A 21,087-nucleotide genomic window follows, 5' to 3' on the forward strand; every position below is an offset into this window, starting at 1 on the left:
TATGCAGATTATTGGCGTCTGTCTCAGGTTAACCACAAGGCCTATAGGAGGCACCAGGCCCAGCAAGTTGCCAGGGTTGTTCTCAACCCACTTTCTTCTATCCTTTTATTTATGACAGAACTCCCTCTTCTTGGTACAAAATAAAACAGACTAAACTCTATGGTTCTTTAAAAACCTACATTATGTACAATATTGTGTTTATAGTTTGCAAAATAAACAACTGTCTGAGTGACAACATAAGACCGTTTTTTCAAACATTACGACTGTTTTCCTCAAGAAAGTAAGTCTGCTTCATGTTTTGTTGCCTTTTATTATTATTTATTAATTTTTCTCCCCAATTTTGTGATATCCAATTGGTAGTCACTGTCTTGTCCCATCGTTGCAACTCCCATACGGACTCGGGAGAGGCAAAGGTCTAGAGCCATGCGTCCTCCGAAACACGACCCTGCCAAGCGACACTGCTTCTTGACGCACTCCTCGCTTAACCCGGAAGCCAGCCCCACCAATGTATCGGAGGAAACACTGTACAACTGGCGACCGTGTCAGCGTGCATGCTCCCGGCCCTCCACAGGAGTCGCTAGAGTGCAATGGGACAAGGACATCCCGGCCGGGCAAACCCTCCCCTAACCCGGACGATGCTGGGCCAATTGTATGCCGTCTCCGGGTCGCGTCAGGCTGCGACAAGCCCGGGATCGAACCCGGATGTGTAGTGACGCCTCAAGCACTGCGATGCGGTGCCTTAGAACGCTGCGGTGCCTTCCTTACTTCCTAGTATCGCAATACTGGGATCAGCCCGTGTCCCGGCAAGTTTTCTTTGAAAGCCTGCTTGGAAAAGTTGAATTGGCCAATGTTGTTGTTGTGGGGAACTTTGAAAGGAAGTCAATAGGGCTGATAAATTGCTTCAAGCTACAGTGCATGAGAGCAGACAGTGGGAGAAGCAGCTGTTAGCTGGCACTGCCACAGTGTGAATCCCTCCGTATTGCCTGACCCCCCCCCATCGGGCTGATCTTTCCACTAAAGGTTAATGACTCTATTTAGAGCAGGGGTGTCAAACTCATTCCACGGAGGGCTGTGTCTGCTAGTTTTGTTATTTCCTTTCAATTCTGCCAATTAAGAAGTAGACAACAAGGTGAGGGGAGTTCTTAACCAATAAGGGACCTTCATTGATCTATAAAGTACAAGGGAGGAGTGAAAACCGCCCAGATACTCGGCCCTCCATATGAATTTGACACCTGTGACAAACTCATCCTAGAGGCCAGTCAGTAGCTAACCCTGTCCACACAGTTGCCACAGTGTTATTGTAGATATTTTTCACCAGTCTTGCTCATTAAACACCCAACAGTTTGATAATGCAGCCTATTGTCTCAGCTACCTCAAGTGTAGACTAGAGTAGTACTTTATTGATCCCAACATGGGAAAATGTTTTATCACCACAGACAACAAGTATCAATAACATAGCCTACACATACTAAGACAACTGCACCGTAGGAGCATTAAAAGATGGTCCAATTTTATTTTTTATTTTTTTAAAGCTAAGATGCCGTTGTCTATCCTTTTCTGGGGAAACAAGCAATAACAACATTCGTAGCATGGACGTAATCATAAATCATCACATTCAAAGCCTGATGGCTATGAGTAAGAATATAGTATATACTCCTATTACAGGATTTCCCACCGCCTGGTGTCTGAAAAACACTTCTGATGGTGTCATGCACACATATAATGCCAAAAAAACGTAACTTAGCAGGAAAGCCATCAATGTTATGTTTTTTTTTTTTTTTTGCATATTTGTGCATGGCACCATCAGAAGTGTTTGTCAGACATCGGGCTGTGGGAAATCCTGTGTTGAAGTTAAAGGTTGTAATGCACAGATGGCTTAACTTATGGCAAAAGTCATACAGACTTAAAGTAAAGTAACCTACACTGTTATCTGGGGGGGGGGGGGGAAATCAACAAAACTGTTGTTAATGACAGTATTAATACAAGTTACTGTTAACCCACAACTAGGTTAGCAGCAAGTAGTAAATATCGACCCCCTAAACACATATGAAGGTCAATTTCCAATTTGATTATTGGACTGGAAAAAAAGTGGCACACTCATCTAATGGCAAAGTCATTAGATGAGTGGTCCTCTGTAGCTCAATTGGTAGAGCACGGCGCTTGTAACGCCAGGGTAGTGGGTTCGATCCCCGGGACCACCCATACGTAAAAATGTATGCACACATGACTGTAAGTCGCTTTGGATAAAAGCGTCTGCTAAATGGCTTATTATTATATTATATTATATCTAAAGCAATAACACTAGTCATTTAGGTCTAGTACAACCATGCATGCACACAAGATCCAGCATGACTGTTGTGCAGCCTGATAGATGGCAATGATTATCCAGGCTGGGACTGGGTGAGTTGTCAGTCACCTCACCACCACCACTGCTGTCTTTGCTGTCCTGTGCTCTCCCTGTTTTGGGGGTTTATGTAACGGGAAGGCTGTGGAGCTGCCCTTGGGAGAGACTGGCTGTCTTTGATGCTGAGATGGAATCTGAGAAACTGAACATGAGTCACCGCACCGGGGCCCACACACACACACACACTACTCCAGCTTCACCCATGCCGCCATGTCTCGGCAAATCATCTATGCTTTTCAGGATTCATTGTGTTGATATACAAAAAAAATACATTGAGCGGTTATGAATGTGCAAACATAATTAGGTTGATCTGCAAACATAATTTGGTTCATGATGGCTCTTGGAAAAGGGAGCTAGCTTTGTAGGTCCATTGAATGTAGGCCTCGACTTAATCTGTTTTCCCTGTGTTGTCTCTTGACTGATCATTTTATGAAGTTAGACTCTACACGCCTCTGCTGTGCTATTGTAATTAATGAGCAAGAAAGCATTACTGACAATCAGGCTGTCTCAAGACAGTGTGATTGTGTTGACAATGATTAGGCCTGCTAACACAGACTCTCTCATGGGCAAGACATTGTGTTGAAGTCCAGGCTGTGTGTAAAGTTGTTATTCTGTTTCCCTGCTGAGAGACAACTTTATGTAATGGTTTACATAATAATCTCACTACCCACATCCTTGAATACAGCCAGTGGGTGTAATCTTCTAAGATGATTAAAATCACGACTTTCATTTTGTCTCCAGGGTCAAACCTCTGACTACATTTCATGTTGATTAGTATCTCTCTAGCAAGTCTTCGATGGTAGAGCGAGACATACAACAATGTACTATTCCGTTCACCTTTCTAATAGTAGACAATGATAATAAGTTGACTGTAGTTCATGTTTGACTTTGCCGTACCCAACGTATTTGTGTCTCCTTAAAGCTAAAATCCTTAGTTGAAACAATAACAAAGCTAACACCCAGCCTCTGTTTCGGTAAAAAGCTTAGAGAAATGTAAACACTCAAATTCATAGGCAGAGCTATTGATGGAAGAACTGGTCATCCATGATTTCAAAATTATAGTTTTAATTGAGTCTATACAGTGTTTGTTTACATGTACATTGTTTACAAACAGCTTTTAAAAAAGTTTTTAAAAGAGTTAAAGTATATTTTGGGTTCTGATGGGGTATGACACTTAATCTAAGCTCATGTGACATTTATAAGTTATAGTCATCAAGAATCAATGGGTATAAATCATTAAGTCAAAAAATTGATGTAGCAACTAAGGATTCTAGCTTTAATAAGCATGGTAGCTAACAGTCCAGCGTGCTCTGATTGTTGAAGTCTGTCCCATTCAGCCAGACAAATGATCTCGGTAGCTATATTTTCATATTGGCCAGGTGCCTCGTAGGACAGTCAGTCAAGATGAATTGATGGCCTGCTGGTAACACCAAAAGGCTAATTCATAGATCACCTCCTTAAACCACCATGTCACTCAATGACATTGTACTGAGAGACGTCTCCTAATGTGTTTACTTCCTGCTTCCTCCCCAGGTCTCCTATCTCTTCCCTGGTCCCACCCCGATGTCGAGCACACTGGCCAGCCACCACAGTGATTGGTAGAGGGCGGTGAAGGGGCAGCCAGCGGCTAGGTGCCAGCCCTCGGCCCATGAGCGTTGTCGTGCCAGGCCTCAGCCGGTGCCAGTGACGGGGCTGTGGTGGGCACGGCCCGAGGCCTCTAACTGGATCCCTCGAAGCAGCAGCAGCCGCCCGGCGGCACCCGCAGTGCCATGGACCATCCAAAAGAGGGTGAGCGGCCGGCGAGGAGCAGCAAGGTGGCACAGGGGCGCAGCGGGCACTCCAGACCCTCCAGCTCCTCAGCCTCCTCCGGGGTGCTCATGGTGGGACCCAACTTCCGCGTGGGCAAGAAGATCGGCTGCGGCAACTTCGGAGAACTGAAGCTCGGTAAGAGAGTTTAACGTGATCTTTATAATGGTAGGCCTGTATTTCATGTTGAACCACCCAAGGACACTCGGCTTACATGGGAAACATAAGCTGCTCAGTTGAACTGATCTTTTTTGTGTTGAACATTTCATATCATGTGTTGGCCGCTAGTGTTGCCATGATACCAACATTTTACTAACAATACGATACCAGACCAAGTATCACGATACTGAGTAGTATCGCGATACCACAGGGAAAACATTCAGTGGCTTTGCATCCTGTGGCCTAACTGATAAAACTACAACGTTTTGATTTGTAAAGTTTTAAATAGAGTATCTTCTTGCACATCACGATATAGCGTCAATGTCAAATATCACGATATTTGATTTAATCATATATCAGCCCAAGCCTATAAGTATCATGATGTTTTTGTACCGTGATATTACCGTGGTAACAGTATACCGTGCAACACTATTGGCCACACAAGCCTCCCAAGCCCAGCATGGCTTATGTTGTCAATAGTGCTTTTATTTGGGCTCACGGGGATAGGCCTATATTGATACTGATTTATTCATGCCTGCTTCATAGTAATCACATGAATAATGCACATGATTTCAGTGGCTTTTCCTGTCCTATCATGGCCAGGAACATAAAAGCCATATTTCAGATGCTAAATTCATGACATTCTCACAATCCAATGACACGGAGGACTGAGGTTTATCAGCTTCAAAGTGTGTTATAACTGGTTATATTATAACCTCGCACATCAACACAAGACCGACACACAGACTGGCTCTGAGACCTATCAGTGCTAACATTGTGTTTGTGTACAGAATGTAGTATCACATGTGGCGCTCTGCTATGCTCCAAATATCAATGGATGTCTGTTAATTGTAGATTAGCTAGTACACCTGATGGCCAAAGGCGGGGCCTGCTTGCTGAATGGAACATACTGGGGTCACCCCAATGATGTATATAAAACCTGGATTGCTGCTGCTATGTATTGGCCATTGAGAGGCTTTGAAGCCACCCGTCGGCCATATTGGCACTCCCCAGTAGGAGCAGTCCTCCAGAGGAATGAATGGAATTCTACAGTATTTAAATAAAATAAAAAATGAGAAATGTATTTAACTATTTTGTTGTAACATTAGTTATCTCAAAATTATACTTTAAGGAAAATTGTATGTATTTTTGTGTTTAGCTCACATAATATAATTTAAAATTATGCATAAGGTATCTGTAATATAATACATGTGGCAAAAAAACGAATGTAGACATTAATAAATTCATAAATAAATAGCTTCCAAAATATTTTTTGCAATGGTGGGGTAGTGCCAAGATGGCAGCACGGTGGCTTCAACACACCGCCCCCCAATAGTAATCTAGTGTATATATCAGTTATTGGGTCACACAAAAACCTCTGTCTAGATGGATACAAACACACACACTCCTTTTTCTTGAGGCTGGGCTGAAGTGCCCCTGAGCAACACAGAGTTCACTATTTTCCATGGCTTTTTTTGTCCTGCTCTGACACTGCTTTTGGAAATGGTCATTCACTATCTACTAGGCTAAACACCAAAACACTCTATTTAGGCTAGCCCTTCAGTAGGTTGAATAATAACCAAAGTGCTCTTATCTGAATGCCACCTCTCTCTGCTTTGTTTCAGGTAAAAATCTCTACACCAACGAGTATGTAGCTATTAAACTGGTAAGTACTCGTTCCTGTAAAAATAAACTACACTGAACAAAAATATAAATGCATCATTGTTGTTCCCATGTTTCATGAGCTGAAATAAAAGATTCCAGACATTTCCCATATACACAAAAAGCTTATTTCTCTCACATTTTGTGCACAAATTTGTTGACATCCCTGTTAGTGATCATTTCTCCTATCGCCAAGATAATCCATCCACCTGACAGGTGTGGCATATCTAGAAGCTGATTAAACAGCATGATCATTACACAGGTGCACCTTGTGCTGGGGACAATAAAAGGCCACTAAAATGTGCAGTTTTGTCACACAACACAATGCCACAGATGTCTCATGTTTTGAGGGAGTGTGCAATTGGCATGCTGACTGCAGGAATGTCCACCAGAGTTGTTTCCAGAGAATTGAAAGTTAATTTACTCTACCATAAGCTGCCTCCAACATCGTTTTAGAGAATTTGGCAGTACGTCCAACCGGCCTCACAACCGCAGACCACGTGTAACCACGCCAGCCCAGGACCTCCACATCCGGCTTCTTCACCTGCGGCATCGTCTGAGACCAGCCTCCCGGACAGCTGTTGAAACTATGGGTTTGCACAACCGAATAACTTCTGCACAAACTGTCAGAAACCGTCTCAGGGAAGCTCATCTGCGTGTTCATCGTCCTCACCAGGGTCTTGACCTGAGAGTAGTTTGGCGTCATAACCGACTTCGGTGGGCAAATGCTCATCTTCGATGGCCACTGGCACGCTGGAGAAGTGTGCTCTTCACGGATGAATCCCGGTTTCGACTGTACAGGTTTGCTGATGTCAGCGTTGTGAACAGTGCCCCATGGTGGGGTTATGGTATGGGCAGGCTACGGACAACAAACAGAATTTTATTTGATCAATGGCAATTTGAATGCACAGAGATACCATGACGAGATCCTGAGGCCCATTGCCGTGCCATTCATCCGCCACAATCACCCGATGTTTCAGCATGGTAATGCACGGCGCCATGTCGCAAGGATCTGTACACAATTCCTGGAAGCTGAAAATGTCCAGGTTGCATACTCACCAGACATGTCACCCATTGAGCATGTTTTTGATGCTCTGGATCGCCGTGTACGACAGCGTGTTCCAGTTCCCGCCAACATCCAGCAACTTCGCACAGCCATTGAAGAAGAATGGGACAACATTCCTCAGGCCACAATCAACAGCCTGATCAACTCTATGCGAAGGAGATGTGTCACGCTGCATGAGGCAAATGGTCACACCAGATACTGACTGTCATGTGAAATCCATAGATTAGGGCCTAATGAATTTATTTCAATTTACCGGTTTTCCTTATATGAACTGTAACTCTGTAAAATCCTAGAAATTGCTGCAAGTTGCGTTTTATTTTTGTTAAGTGTAAAACATATCATAACGCTTTGCAACATGCCAACATGTAGCATAAACATGTTATAGCCATCACATGCGTTTATATGATTAATTGTCTGCATGAGCGATTTGAATTTTTCCCCTATCGCATATTTTCATAAGAGCTTTCATATCTTGCGACATGCCCTTGATCCTAAACCAACACTGCAGTTAGCAGTGACTAAAAGGCCTGATATGTATAGGCTACAGTTAGCAGTGACTAAAAGGCCTGATATATATAGGCTACAGTTAGCAGTGACTAAAAGGCCTGATATATATAGGCTACAGTTAGCAGTGACTAAAAGGCCTGATATAGGCTACACACGTAATGTCACTCATCAATAATTGAGCAAAGGCCTAGTGAGGCATGCATGTGACCCGCCTTGCTTTTACACTCCAGAGGACACGTCGCCTGAAAAACATCAGACTCTGCCTTTGAAGCAGAAGACTGTTTTTAAGTTGTTGACAGTCAACATGGCGAGCCCTGGTTGTAATTCCCCTGGAGGACACGTCTAGAGGAGATTGGGGGCTGTCGTATGAGGCAACTGACGGAAGCACTGCTCTGTATGCTTAGATTCAGGGCAGAGTGAATGCATATCAATTGTAGCCTACTGAAGTCTTTCTTTACAAACTAATCTTTCTGAGGATTAATACTGAAAGGGAAATTAGACTTGTATTTTTTAGGTGGAAGTGACTAGGCCTAATTGTCAGCATACCACCCTGCATCCCACTGCTGGCTTGCCTCTGAAGCTAAGCAGAGTTGCCCGTAGTAGGTCCCTGGATGGGGAGACCAGATTCTGCTGGAAGTGGTGTTCGATGGCCCTCTGGTCTTACGATCAAATCCCAATGCTCCAGGGCAGTGAAGGAGACATTGCCCTGCATAGGGTGCCATCTTTCGGATGTGACATTAAACAGGTGTCCCGACTCTCTGTGGTCATTTAAAAATCCCATGGCACTTGCCCCAGAGTAAGGGTGTTAATCCCGGTGTCCTTGCTAAATTCCCAACCTGGCCCCATTTCCATCATGGTCACCTAATCATCCCTCTCATTCCTAATTGGCATTTATCACCGCTCCACAATGCTAGCTGATGTGTGGTGAGCATTCTGGCACAAAATGGTTACCATTTAAAGCGCTTTGAGTACCTCAGTTGGTAGAAAGGCGCTAAATTCAATCCATTATTATTTCATCATGGTGGAAACCATAGGTATAGAAGCCCTGACACATTGTCTATGGTAGAAAGACAACACGATTGACTTTATAATGTACAATGTGGAGGACTGAGAAGGTTTAGCGGCATCAGTGTGCTGTTATAACCTCCCAAATCAACACAACAACTGTCTCTTTGACCCGTCAGAGCTAACGTTGTGTTTATGTACAAAATCATACTAAACTAGGCGTGCGCCATCACGCGCATGTTGATATTGTCCACCCACACCAGACGCAATCAGGACACGCAGGTTGAAATGTCAAAACGAACTCTGAACCAACTATATTAATTTGGGGACAGGTCGAAAAGCATTAAACATTTATGGCAATTTAGCTAGCTAGCTTGCTGTTGCTAGCTAATTTGTCCTGGGATATAAACATTGGGTTGTTATTTTACCTAAAATGCACAAGGTCCTCTGACAATTAATCCACAGATAAAAGGGTAAACCGAGTTTGTTTCTAGTATTTACATTTACCTTTACGTCATTTAGCAGACGCTCTTATCCAGCGACTTACAAATTGGTGCATTCACCCTATAGCTAGTGGGATAACCACTTTACAAATGTTTTATTTTTATATATATATATTTTTATATATATATATATATATTTTTTTTAATGTCTTTTTTTGGGGGGTGGGGGGTAGAAGGATTACTTTATCCTATCCCAGTAATCTCTCCTCCGTCAGGCTGCTTCTTCTTCTTTGGTCTTTATATGGCAGTTGGCAACCAACTTTAAGGTGCATTAACACCACCAACTGGACTGGAGTGTGGACCTAATTTAATCTTTCAATCACCCACATGGGTATATGCTCCTAAAAACCAATGAGTAGATGGGAGAGTCGGGACTTGCAGCACGTCAAACATCACAAATCGAACCAAGTTCTATTTTAGCGCCTGTCTACGCAGATGCTCGTTGGCGTGCGCAATGATTTAAATAACATGTATGTGTACATTTTATTTTTGCAATGCTCTCTTGTACGTAACGCGAGCGGTGTGGTCAGCATGTAACGCAGAATTCTCTGTTTTTCACCCAGGGAAAAAAATTATAAAACACATAAATATCTTACTGTATTTTTGTAAACCTTATTGTAATTTCTGCTGTCATCAGACTAATTTTGTGCTTCAGTTGCAAGTCTCCTCTCAGGGTGAGAATTCACACGAACGGGCGTTCTATCAGCAGACAGCTCTCTGACTGATGTTTAGCTACTTTTCTCTGGTAAAATGCAAGATTAACATCAAGTAAAACATTTAGGAAATGTAGCTGGCTGCATTCTTTCTATGATAAACATTAGAAATATGATGACCATGCATAGTTTTTTGCAACAAAAAAAAACGTGGTATTTCATTGTAAGCTCATTTACTTGTGTGGCTGCCAGCTAAAAAGCATTGCACTTCTGTTGTCATCTGATGAAAATGATGCTATTTTCTGCCGAATATGTTGCACTAATGTGTTTTTGGTGAAGGAAAACTATAGTTGCACTCCCCGGACAACTTTTATTGAAGCAAAAAAACACTTGACTTTCAATATAAAACGCAGGTGAAATTATTTAAAACAGATTTTTAGAAAATGCTGATTTCTGAACTCTAACGCGACCCCTGTAAAGGATACCTGTTAGCATGTATTGAAGTTAGTAGTCCAAATGCTCTTCATAAATCACAAGCTAGGCTGGGATATGTGTGGCACGATGGTACCTTGGCAGGACTGTTCTGGACAAGCAGATAAATAGTAGCTGGTGGAAATGAAGTTAGCAAAACTAATTCCAATTTAGGTGTGCCTCCAAAAGCCGTGGCACAGGAAATTACTCATGCCATTATAATAGCTCTCCAGGTGGCTATAAATTGCTGTACTACCAAAAATATGAAGTTCGCAAAACGGTCTCATTCCAATTTAAGTCAGCAATTTGAACCCAAATGCTGCGGGAAAAACTGCCAGTCAGTAAAAGGGTGTGTTCTTTTCCCATTGTTAATTGAAGTGCTTTGTTGTACCCTGTCGCGCAGGAACCAGTCAAGTCGAGGGCACCACAGTTACATTTGGAGTACCGGTTCTACAAAACATTAGGAAGTACAGGTAAGGTCACGCTCTGGATTATCTTAATTCTTGTTCCCTGGTGGTGTTGTGTTGCTGCATGACAATCACTCAACTGTTTTTGGTTGATTAACAACAACAAAGTACTGTACGGTACCCCCTGTATATAACCTCCCTACTGTTATTTTATTTTACTGCTGCTTTTTAATTATTTGCTATTTTTCTTTTTTCTTAAACTGCATTGTTGGTTAAGGGCTTGTAAGTAAGCATTTCACTAATGTCTACACCTGTTGTATTCGGTGCATGTTGCAAATACATTTGAAAAGATCTCAAATGACATAGACGTTGATATAAAGGATTATAATCCGTCGTGGTTGGCGTCATCAACCGAGACTACTATGATCATAACGTAGTGGAAAGGTGCACAAGCTGTGGTCACACGCCTGCAATGGGAGTTTGGGCTTGTAGGACACATGAAGCACAACAGACATTATTCACAAGACGGGCACTATACCTCATATGTTGGTTTGGACACTAGAATGTGGGTTTGCCAGGGAGGGAGAATCGAGAACAGGAAGGAAAGGCTATCCCCCTATTTCTCGCCCATACAACTTGGAAGCCCCCCACCACCAGGTGCAGCAGAAAGCCACTTCCTTTACCCAATGCTGATAAGACTGGCCTAATGTGCCTGGGAACTGCTGGCCTGATTGTCCGTGTGTCTGTTTTCTGGGGAGGAAGATAAGTGACTGTGGAGAAATGATACATGGCTACGACAAGCCCTCTCCTTTGTCTCTGTGAGCAGCCGGTGGAGTTTGATCTTGGCGGTTGCATCCCCCCCCCCCCCTATTCAGGAAGTGCTGTCATTCGTCACTACCAACACCTAGCAGAGATGTGACCCTTATCTCTACAGGTTATGGGTGTGACATACGCACAGGCTGCACGTTTAAATGCCAACTGTGCTAGCTACGGGTCATTGCTAAGCACTACCTCAACGTTTTAGAGAGAAAGTGTGCAATGCTGAGGACTAAGTTGAGCTCTCAGTTCTGGTTGCTATCATGGAGGCCTTTTCTGTGTGACGCCTTCATATTTTACACCCATTTAAAAAAAGGGGGTCCTGAGACCTGTTAATACAACAAGTGTATGAATTGCCTGTTTTGTCTAAAGGTCTCCAACTAGCAAGTTCTGCATCCAGATAACATGTTTTGAAAAATGCATATGTTTTTAAGCAAATAGGCCTAAACGATTTGGACATCAGCCAAAACAATAATTTCCCCAAAGTCATTGGTGCTTTTCCAGATGTTGATGCCTATATGTTTCACACTTTTTGAATCAGCTTCAGAAGAGGAGGAATTTGAGTTTGTTCAAATCTTGCCTAAATATTCAAAAGATGCTCGCTGCTTTTGCATTTTGGGGTGGAACAGTTACTAGTTTATGCTGTACAGCCCATGGCAGAAATGTTATCCCCAAAAGTTCATGCAGGTTTCACTTACAGGCTCACAAATCCCCCTAATAACATCCCCACCCAGACATCCAGGAGGTTGAAAAAGTGTCTCCATTTCTCATCAAATAGTATTCATGACACATTTTCAACCGTCTGTGACTCCATTTTCCTCAACCCCCTCTTACACCAGCCACTGTCAGGAATCTTCTGAAGACGTAATAACCATTATAGAAGGTTGGATTAAGGGAAACACTCATTTTTTCCCCTCCCTGAGTATCTGAGGAAGTGGGTGGAAACCCACACACCGAGACACAATAGAAATGAAGGGATCTTTTAATAGCTGCTCTAAAAATTTCCTATTAAACCATGGTGAAAACAGTGCTTTTTCATTGGGTTTTTAATGTAGGGAAAGCAGTAAAGCTCTACCGAAGGTCATTCTTCCAGAAATGGAGATAGGATATGTCCTTGTCAGACTCACACCAGCCAACTATGGAGCAGACTAGTGCACAAGCCACCAACATCAATTGCCAACGAAGAGTAGGTTGCTCTTTGTGTTTCATTATTAGGTGTTTTAAGATTAGGCTTCAAAGGTCAAGCACGTCATTTTTTTATAATACAGAACCACTTCTTATTGGACTTCCATTGTCCTTCAAGTACAGAACCACTTCCTATTGGACTTCCATTGTCCTTCAAGTACAGAACCACTTCCTATTGGACTGCCATTGTCCTTCAAGAATGGCTGAGCTGTAGATCCAGTTTGTTCTCCAATTCTTCCATCTGGGTTGGAATGTGAAGGAACGTCTGTCTAAGTCTTGTTCGTTTGCACGGGTCACAGCTCTCTGAAGGCGCTGCCTAGTGCCTTTGCCATACAAAGTAGACCGGTTGGTGTGAGTATAGTATAGGCTAGTCCAAGGGTGGGCAATAATTTTGGCACAAGGGCCACATCGGGATTTCCAAATTCAGAGAAGGGCTGCACATATTTTGTTTGTCAAAAGCAATTTGAAAACGTGTAGGTCCATTATAATTTCTACGTACTTTCGATACTAGTTTTAGACGTTCAAGAGTGGCCTGGTGTTTTTTTTAAAGCCAAAATAATAACTCCCCCCACCCCCCCAAAAACCCTCCCGCGGGCCAGATTGAATGGGATCTGGCCTGCAAGGCCATGTGTTGCCCACCCCTGGGCTAGTCCGACAAAGCATGCAGGGTCTACTGGCAGAGGTAAAGGGTGGAAAAGGCCAACCGTGCGGAAACTCATTAATTATTTAGTGGGACTGCCAGTCTAAGCACTAACTTACCTCATTTTACATTTTAGTCATTTAGCAGATGCTCTTATCCAGAGCGACTTACAATTAGTGCATTCATCCTAAGATCGCTAGGTGAGACAGCATATTGCAATCGTAGTACATTTAACCTCAAAGTATTTATCAGCGAAGTTGGTGCTAGTGGGGAAAAGATAAGTGGCACTTTTTTTTTTGTACCTCCTACCTAGGCTTTTTGGTTATGCGAAAATATAAAGTTTTATAGTATGTTAACATTTTGTATGCTTTAAGTGCCATGTCTGGGGCGGCAGGTAGCTTAGTGGTTAAGAGCGTTGTGCCAGTAACCGAAAGGTCGCTGGTTCTAATCCCCGAGCCAACTAGGTGAAAAATCTGTCGATGTGCCCTTGAGCAAGGCACTTAACCCTAATTGCTCCTGTAAGTCGCTCTGGATAAGAGCGTCTGCTAAATGACGTAAATGTAAATGTCACACTAATTTCGGCTTTTCATCCAGCGAGCCAAATAAAGGCCCTGGCAGGAGCCACGCCCCAGCACTAACACTACACCAGCTCTCTGGTCACCACTACAGCATCTGATTGGCTGTCAGGTCACCACTACAGCCTCTGATTGGATCAGGCCAGGGGACATCTAGCCCATAAACCAACCGGCCTATCATCTGATGAAATTAAACAGCGCTGAATTTGTTCAATAAAAGTTATCCCCGTTTGTTCCTACGGACTTGAATAAGTCTAGGGATTTATGGGAAAGCGAGCTTGTGTAGCTCTGCATAAGTCTCAACATGCATGCACTTGCACATTTAATTCACGACTCCCCACAGGATCAGGATCATTATCTTGCTCCCAATAAGGGCAGATGTTGGCTCTAGATGTGAGGGATAACCAGATGGATTAATGATGCAACAACATCTAATTGAGATTAATGGAAGCATCCTGTTTGGTGGAAGGCTGCTGTTCTTCTTAAAGAAAGAGAGCAGCTTAATCTCTGCCGTTTCAGATTGGGGCTGTGTGCGGTCATGTTTGTATTGTATACTAAATCCCCTTCCCATATCATCTTGCTGTGAGGTCCTTCACCGTCAGAAGGTACAACCTAAAGTTTCTGGGTGGATGGTTCCAAAGTTCTAAAGGTTGTAAGAAGAGGACCAAGACTTGCCAATGAGATGTACAGCAAAACCCACTGTATACCCACCCAGTCCATGTCACTTGGTGCTGAGCAAGGAGAAATTGCAGGCGAAAAGCACCCCGATTCAACTCATCCAAACAAACTCAAACACGACAATTTTATCCAAAGTGTTGTCAAGTAAATGTTTGCTTGGGAGCATTTGTAGCGTGGGAGGGTTAGGCTACTCATTTTCATTTACAGAAATAGCCATGACGTGTTCCTCCTATAATCTCTTTCAGCATGACTGCCTCTTAGCTGCAGCCTCCCCCCGTCCTAGTCTTACAAGCACCGCTGCAGCCTCCGCCCGTCCTAGTCTTACAAGCACCACTGCTCCCAGAGAAGAGATGAAAGATGAGAGGGGAGACCTCCCCCGTCCTGTCCTGTTGCTGTTGTGGTTATTGAAAGAACTTTGTTCCAGAGCAACATTATCTGCAGCCCTTTTCCCATACACCGGCATAGATGGATCAGCCATATGACGGCTCTGTAGGCGTGTCATACACCGCCATGGATGGATCAGCCATATGACGGCTCTGTAGGCGTGTCATACACCGCCATGGATGGATCAGCCATATGACGGCTCTGTAGGCGTGTCATACACCGCCATGGATGGATCAGCCATATGACGGCTCTGTAGGCGTGTCATACACCGCCATGGATGGATCAGCCATATGACGGCTCTGTAGGCGTGTCATACACCGCCATGGATGGATCAGCCATATGACGGCTCTGTAGGCGTGTCATACACCGCCATAGATGGATCAGCCATATGACGGCTCTGTAGGCGTGTCATACACCGCCATGGATGGATCAGCCATATGACGGCTCTGTAGGCGTGTCATACACCGCCATGGATGGATCAGCCATATGACGGCTCTGTAGGCGTGTCATACACCGCCATGGATGGATCAGCCATATGACGGCTCTGTAGACGTGTCTGCAGGCAGTCAATGGAGCTGGCTGGCTGGCTGGCTGACTTACACACAGGGACAGGATGCTGTTAAGTCTCTCGCTCGTTCACCACAGGACCTAAACACGGGACAGTTTCTACCGTGATTCTCAAAATGTTTTCGTTATACTTAATATGTGCCCTTAATATAAGATCTTCCTTTGTCACCAAAGAAGAACCTGCTTCAACTTAATGTTTGATTGTGAGGGTTAGGGTTGCAATGACGCTCTCCCCCCAGCCCCGGGTAAAAAAGAAAAGAAAAACGATACAATCGTATATCAACGATGGGTGGATGTGTCCAGACATCGCCCAACCCTAGTGAGGGTTGCTCAAATGGTTCTCTTACATTGACTTAATAAATATTGACTGTAGTAACACACAATAGACCTACTACATCTTCACAGTATGAAGTTATTTTCTCTCTGGGAGTTCAGCAAATTTGGCAATTCCCCTGCATATAAGAAAGTCCCTGTGGGCATGTCTGGACTTGTTTCGGAGAGAAGAAGAGATTCCTTGTATTGTCAGCTATTGGTGGTTGGCATTTGCCTGGCTACCCAAACTCCTTTCTCCGGCCAAACGCTACGACATGCCCACGGATGTTAGTTGCTTCTCCGCAATGAGTCTGGATCTAAGCACCTCCCCAATGATTTATAGAACGCAAACACATTCTAACAATTCGGATTGGTCCCAGAAACAGATGGGTTGGGCCAGAACACACGTGGGGAAGGCAGCTTTTGAAAATGTCACTGGCTTTGATACTCTTGATTGGTTAGAAATGATCTAATCGCTGATTACTTTGTCTTGTACAACACCCCTCATTTTGACAACATCACAAACTACTTGAATAATGGCAATCTCAGGCTGAAGTATGTAGCGAACATAGAGCAGCAGAATAATTATGTTTGAGTCATCAGGCAAAGTTGGCATATGGTAGTAGATGTTTTTTTTTCTCCAATGGTGCCACAATTGATAGAAATGTTTATTTTGTTCGTAAAACATCTCAATACCATGAGTAGAGTACGGGAGCACCTTGTTCAGAATTATAAGCGTTGCAGTGTTATGAGATGATGAGAATATCTGATGTGCACAATGGCTTGAAAGTGCATACTAAGGGTTCATCAAAGCGTTCTCCCGCCATCCAATCCTCCCCATAAATTCATGTTTTATTACCGAAAGGCCCAGGCTGCTCAGTCGTCTGTCCAGCATGGATGAAGTCTGCTTCCGCCACACTAATGGCTTGTTTGGCCACCTGTGTTGCTCATATTTTAGACCTGACAAACTAGATTTGGTGAGGTAAACCTGTCCTTTGTCTCCCTGATTATGACATGGCATTGACAGAACTGAACATCAGTCTGCAGCAGGATCAAAAGGTCCCAGTTAGCTAAATCCATTCCACCCTGCGTCTTCTTCCCCTTGGCAGTAAAATGGGAGGTCCTGTTTGAAGCCACTTATTAGCCCTTGTTCACAGCTCATCCCCATGGTACCACTTGGTTTTTTTCCACTCCTGCCATGGCTCCCCGCGAGCATCCGAGATGTCAATGCCTGCTCCTGTTTCACGATTGGTAACCTACAAAACGGGCTAATTGGCCCCTCACACAGCACAAAATGGAACCTGTTCTAGCTGTTTATTGCCCACTGGTGTAAAGTGCCTTCAGAAAGTATTCACACCCCTTGACTTTTTCCACATTTTGTTCTGTTACAAAGTGGGATTAAAATGGATTTAATTGACCTTTTTTTCCCCCAACGATCTACAAAAAATAGTCTTAACATTAGTAATTAATTAATTAAAAATAGAACACTATCTTAATTAGATAAGTATTCAACTTTATAACTTTATTTAACCAGGTAAGCCAGTTGAGAACAAGTTCTCATTTACAACTGCGACCTGGCCAAGATAAAGCAAAGCAGTGTTATTTAAAAACAACACAGAGTTACATATGGGGTAAACAAAACATAGTCGATAATATATATACAGTGTGTGCGAATGTAGTAAGTTATGGAGGTAAGGCAATAAATAGGCCATAGTGCAAAATAATTACAATTAGTATTAACACTGGAATGATAGATGTGCAAGAGATGATGTGCAAATAGAGATAATGGGGTGCAAATGAGCAAAATAAAGAACAATATAGGGATGAGGTAGTTGGGTGGGCTAATTTCAGATGGGCTGTGTGCAGTGATCGGTAAGGTGCTCTGACAACTGATGCTTAAAGATAGTGAGGGATATAAGTGTCTCCAGCTTCAGAGATTTTTGCAGTTTGTTCCAGTCATTGGCAGCAGAGAACTGGAAGGAATGGCGGCCAAAGGAGGTGTTGGCTTTGGGGATGACCAGTGAGATATACTTGCTGGAGCGCATACTATGGGTGGGTGTTGCTATGGTGACCAATTAGCTAAGATAAGGCGGGGATTTGCCTAGCAGTGATTTATAGATGACCTGGAGCCAGTGGGTTTGGCGACAAATATGTAGTGAGGACCAGCCAACAAGAGCATACAGGTCACAGTGGTGGGTAGTATATGGGGCTTTGTTGACAAAACGGATGGCACTGTGATAGACTACATCCAATTTGCTGAGTAGAGTGTTGGAGGCTATTTTGTAAATGACATCGCCGAAGTCAAGGATCGGTAGGATAGTCAGTTTTACGAGGGCATGTTTGGCAGCATGAGTGAAGGAGGCTTTGTTGCGAAATAGGAAGCCGATTCTAGATTTAACTTTGGATTGGAGATTCTTTATGTGAGTCTGGAAGGAGAGTTTACAGTCTAACCAAACACCTAGGTATTTGTAGTTGTCCACATACTCTAGGTTAGACCCGTCGAGAGTAGTGATTCTAGTTGGGTGTGCGGGTGCCAGCAGCGTTCGATTGAAGAGCATGCATTTAGTTTTACTAGTGTTTAAGAACAGTTGGAGGCTACGGAAGGAGTGTTGTATGGCATTGAAGCTCGTTTGGACGTTTGTTAACACCGTGTCCAATGAAGGGCCAGATATATACAAAATGGTGTCGTCTGCGTAGAGGTGGATCTGAGAGTCACCAGCAGCAAGCGCGACGTCATTGATATACACAGAGAAAAGAGTCTGCCCTAGAATTGAACCCTGTGGCACCCCCATAGAGACTGCCATAGGTCCAGACAACAGGCCCTCCGATTTGACACATTGAACTCTATCTGAGAAGTAGTTGGTGAACCAGGCGAGGCAGTCATTTGAGAAACCAAGGCTATTTAGTCTGCCAATAAGAATGCGGTGGTTGACAGAGTCGAAAGCCTTGGCCAGGTCGATGAAGACGGCTGCACAGTACTGTCTATTATCGATCGCGGTTATAATATCGCTTAGGACCTTGAGCGTGGCTGAGGTGCACCCATGACCAGCTCGGAAACCGGATTGCATAGCAGAGAAGGTACGGTGGGATTCGAAATGGTCGGTGATCTGTTTGTTAACTTGGCTTTCAAAAACTTTAGAAAGGCAAGGCAGGATGGATATAGGTCTGTAACAGTTTGGATCAAGAGTGTCACCCCCTTTGAAGAGGGGGATGACCGCGGCAGCTTTCCAATCTCTGGGGATCTCAGACGATATGAACGAGAGGTTGAACAGGCTAGTAACAGGGGTTGCGACAATTTCGGTGGCTAATTTTAGAAAGAAAGGGTCCAGATTGTCTAGCCCAGATGATTTGTAGGGGTCCAGATTTTGCAGCTCTTTCAGAACATCAGCTGTCTGAATTTGTGTGAAGGAGAAGCGGGGGGGGGGGGGGGACTTTAGTGTCCCAAAACCTTTTGGCGTTTGTGCCACAGGATGCTAATTTCTTTTTGAAAAAGCTAGCCTTTGCTTTCCTAACTGCTTGTGTATATTGATTCCTAACTTCCCTGAAAAGTTGTATATCGCGGGGGCTATTCGATGCTAATGCAGTACGCCACAGGATGTTTTTGTGCTGGTCAAGGGCAGTCAAGTCTGAGGAGAACCAGGGGCTATATCTGTTCTTAGTTCTGCATTTTTTGAATGGGGCATGCTTATTTTAAGATTGAGAGGAAAGCACTTTTAAAGAACAACCAGGCATCCTCTACTGATGGAATGAGATCGATATCCATCCAGGATACCTGGGCCAGGTCAATTAGGAAGGCCTGCTCGCTAAAGTGTTTTAGGGAGCGTTTGACAGTGACGAGGGGTGGTCGTTTGACTGCAGACCCGTTACGGACGCAGGCAAGAAGGCAGTGATCGCAGAGATCCTGGTTGAAGACAGCGGAGGTGTATTTAGAGGGTAAGTTAGTCAGGATGATATCTATGAGGGTGCCCATGTTTACGGATTTAGGGTTGTACCTGGTAGGTTCCTTGATAATTTGTGTGAGATTGAGGGCATCTAGTTTGGATTGTAGGATGGCCGGGGTGTTAAGCATATCCCAGTTTAGGTCACCAAGCAGTACGAACTCTGAGGATAGATGGGGGGCAATCAATTCACATATGGTGTCCAGGGCACAGCTGGGGGCTGAGGGTGGTCTGTAGCAATCAGTGAAATACTTATTTCTGGAAAGGTGGATTTTTAGAAGTAGGAGCTCAAACTGTTTGGGCACAGACCTGGATAGTATGATAGAGCTCTGCAGGCTATCTCTACAGTAAATTGCAACTCCACCCCCTTTGGCAGTTCTATCTAGACGGAAGATGTTGTAGTTGGGGATGAACATGTCAGAATTTTTGGTGGCCTTCCTAAGCCAGGATTCAGAGACTGCTAGAACATCAGGGTTTGCGGAGTGTGCTAACGCAGTGAATAACTCAAACTTAGGGAGGAGGCTTCTGATGTTAACATGCAAAAAAACTATACTTTTACGGTTACAGAAGTCAACAAATGATAGCGCCTGGGGAGTAGGAGTGAGACTGGGGGCTGCAGGGCCTGGGTTAGCCTCTACATCACCAGAGGAACAGAGGAGGACTAGAATAAGGATGTGGCTAAAGGCTTTAAGAACTGGTCTTCTAGTGCGTTGGGTACAGAGAATAAAAGGGGCAGATTTCTGGGCGTTGTAGAATAGATTCAGGGCATTATGTACAGACAAGGATATGGAAGGATATGAGTACAGTGGAGGTAAACCGAAGCGTTGGGTAACAATGAGAGAGCATCAATGGAGGCATCGATTGAGCCGGTCTCCGCGTGTATGGGGGTGGAACAAAGGAGCTGTTTGCGGCAGTTTGAGAGGGACTTGGGGCTCTACAGTGAAATTGTATAATAAGAACTAACTGGAACAGCAATAGGCAAGGCATATTGACATGGGAGAGAGGCATTAAGCAATCACAGGTGTTATTCGAGAGAGCTAAGACAACAACTGGTAATGGCGATGAAAGTTTAGGCTGAGGCTAAACAGATAAACAGGACAGGGTACCATGTAAAGGAACAGTCCAGCAGGCATCAGCTGTGCAGCTGAGTGATCATAAGGTCCAGTGAACAGCAATATGTGAGTCCGAGAGCAGTTCGAATTGGTGCTACAGCACAGGCGAGCAGGAAGCACGGCTGTTGAATTGTGTGTGCTAGGGGCCGGGGCTAGCAGATGGATCTTCGTGGTCGTCGCAACGGGAAGCCGGTTGAAACCACAGACAACTACGTCGGCAGACCAGTCGTGATGGAT

The 21,087-nt window shown here is 44.0% G+C and overlaps 1 protein-coding gene across 2 annotated transcripts in view; it reads left to right on the top strand.

Moving 5' to 3' along the window:
- Nucleotides 1-21,087, top strand: part of LOC311111860 (casein kinase I) — a 49,448-nt gene that overhangs the window by 1,241 nt on the left and 27,120 nt on the right. For both annotated transcript variants that reach the window (XM_084154766.1, XM_084154767.1), the window contains exons 2-4: nt 3,938-4,348; nt 5,995-6,035; nt 10,640-10,709. In XM_084154766.1, the coding sequence (XP_084010892.1) occupies nt 4,174-4,348; nt 5,995-6,035; nt 10,640-10,709 (286 nt within the window). In that variant the 5' untranslated portion in view covers nt 3,938-4,173. The remainder of the gene's footprint in view (nt 1-3,937; nt 4,349-5,994; nt 6,036-10,639; nt 10,710-21,087) is intronic.

The sequence above is a fragment of the Coregonus lavaretus genome (genome assembly GCF_964263955.1).
Source record: "Coregonus lavaretus genome assembly, chromosome: 37".
NCBI classification, from domain to species: Eukaryota; Metazoa; Chordata; class Actinopteri; order Salmoniformes; family Salmonidae; genus Coregonus; species Coregonus lavaretus.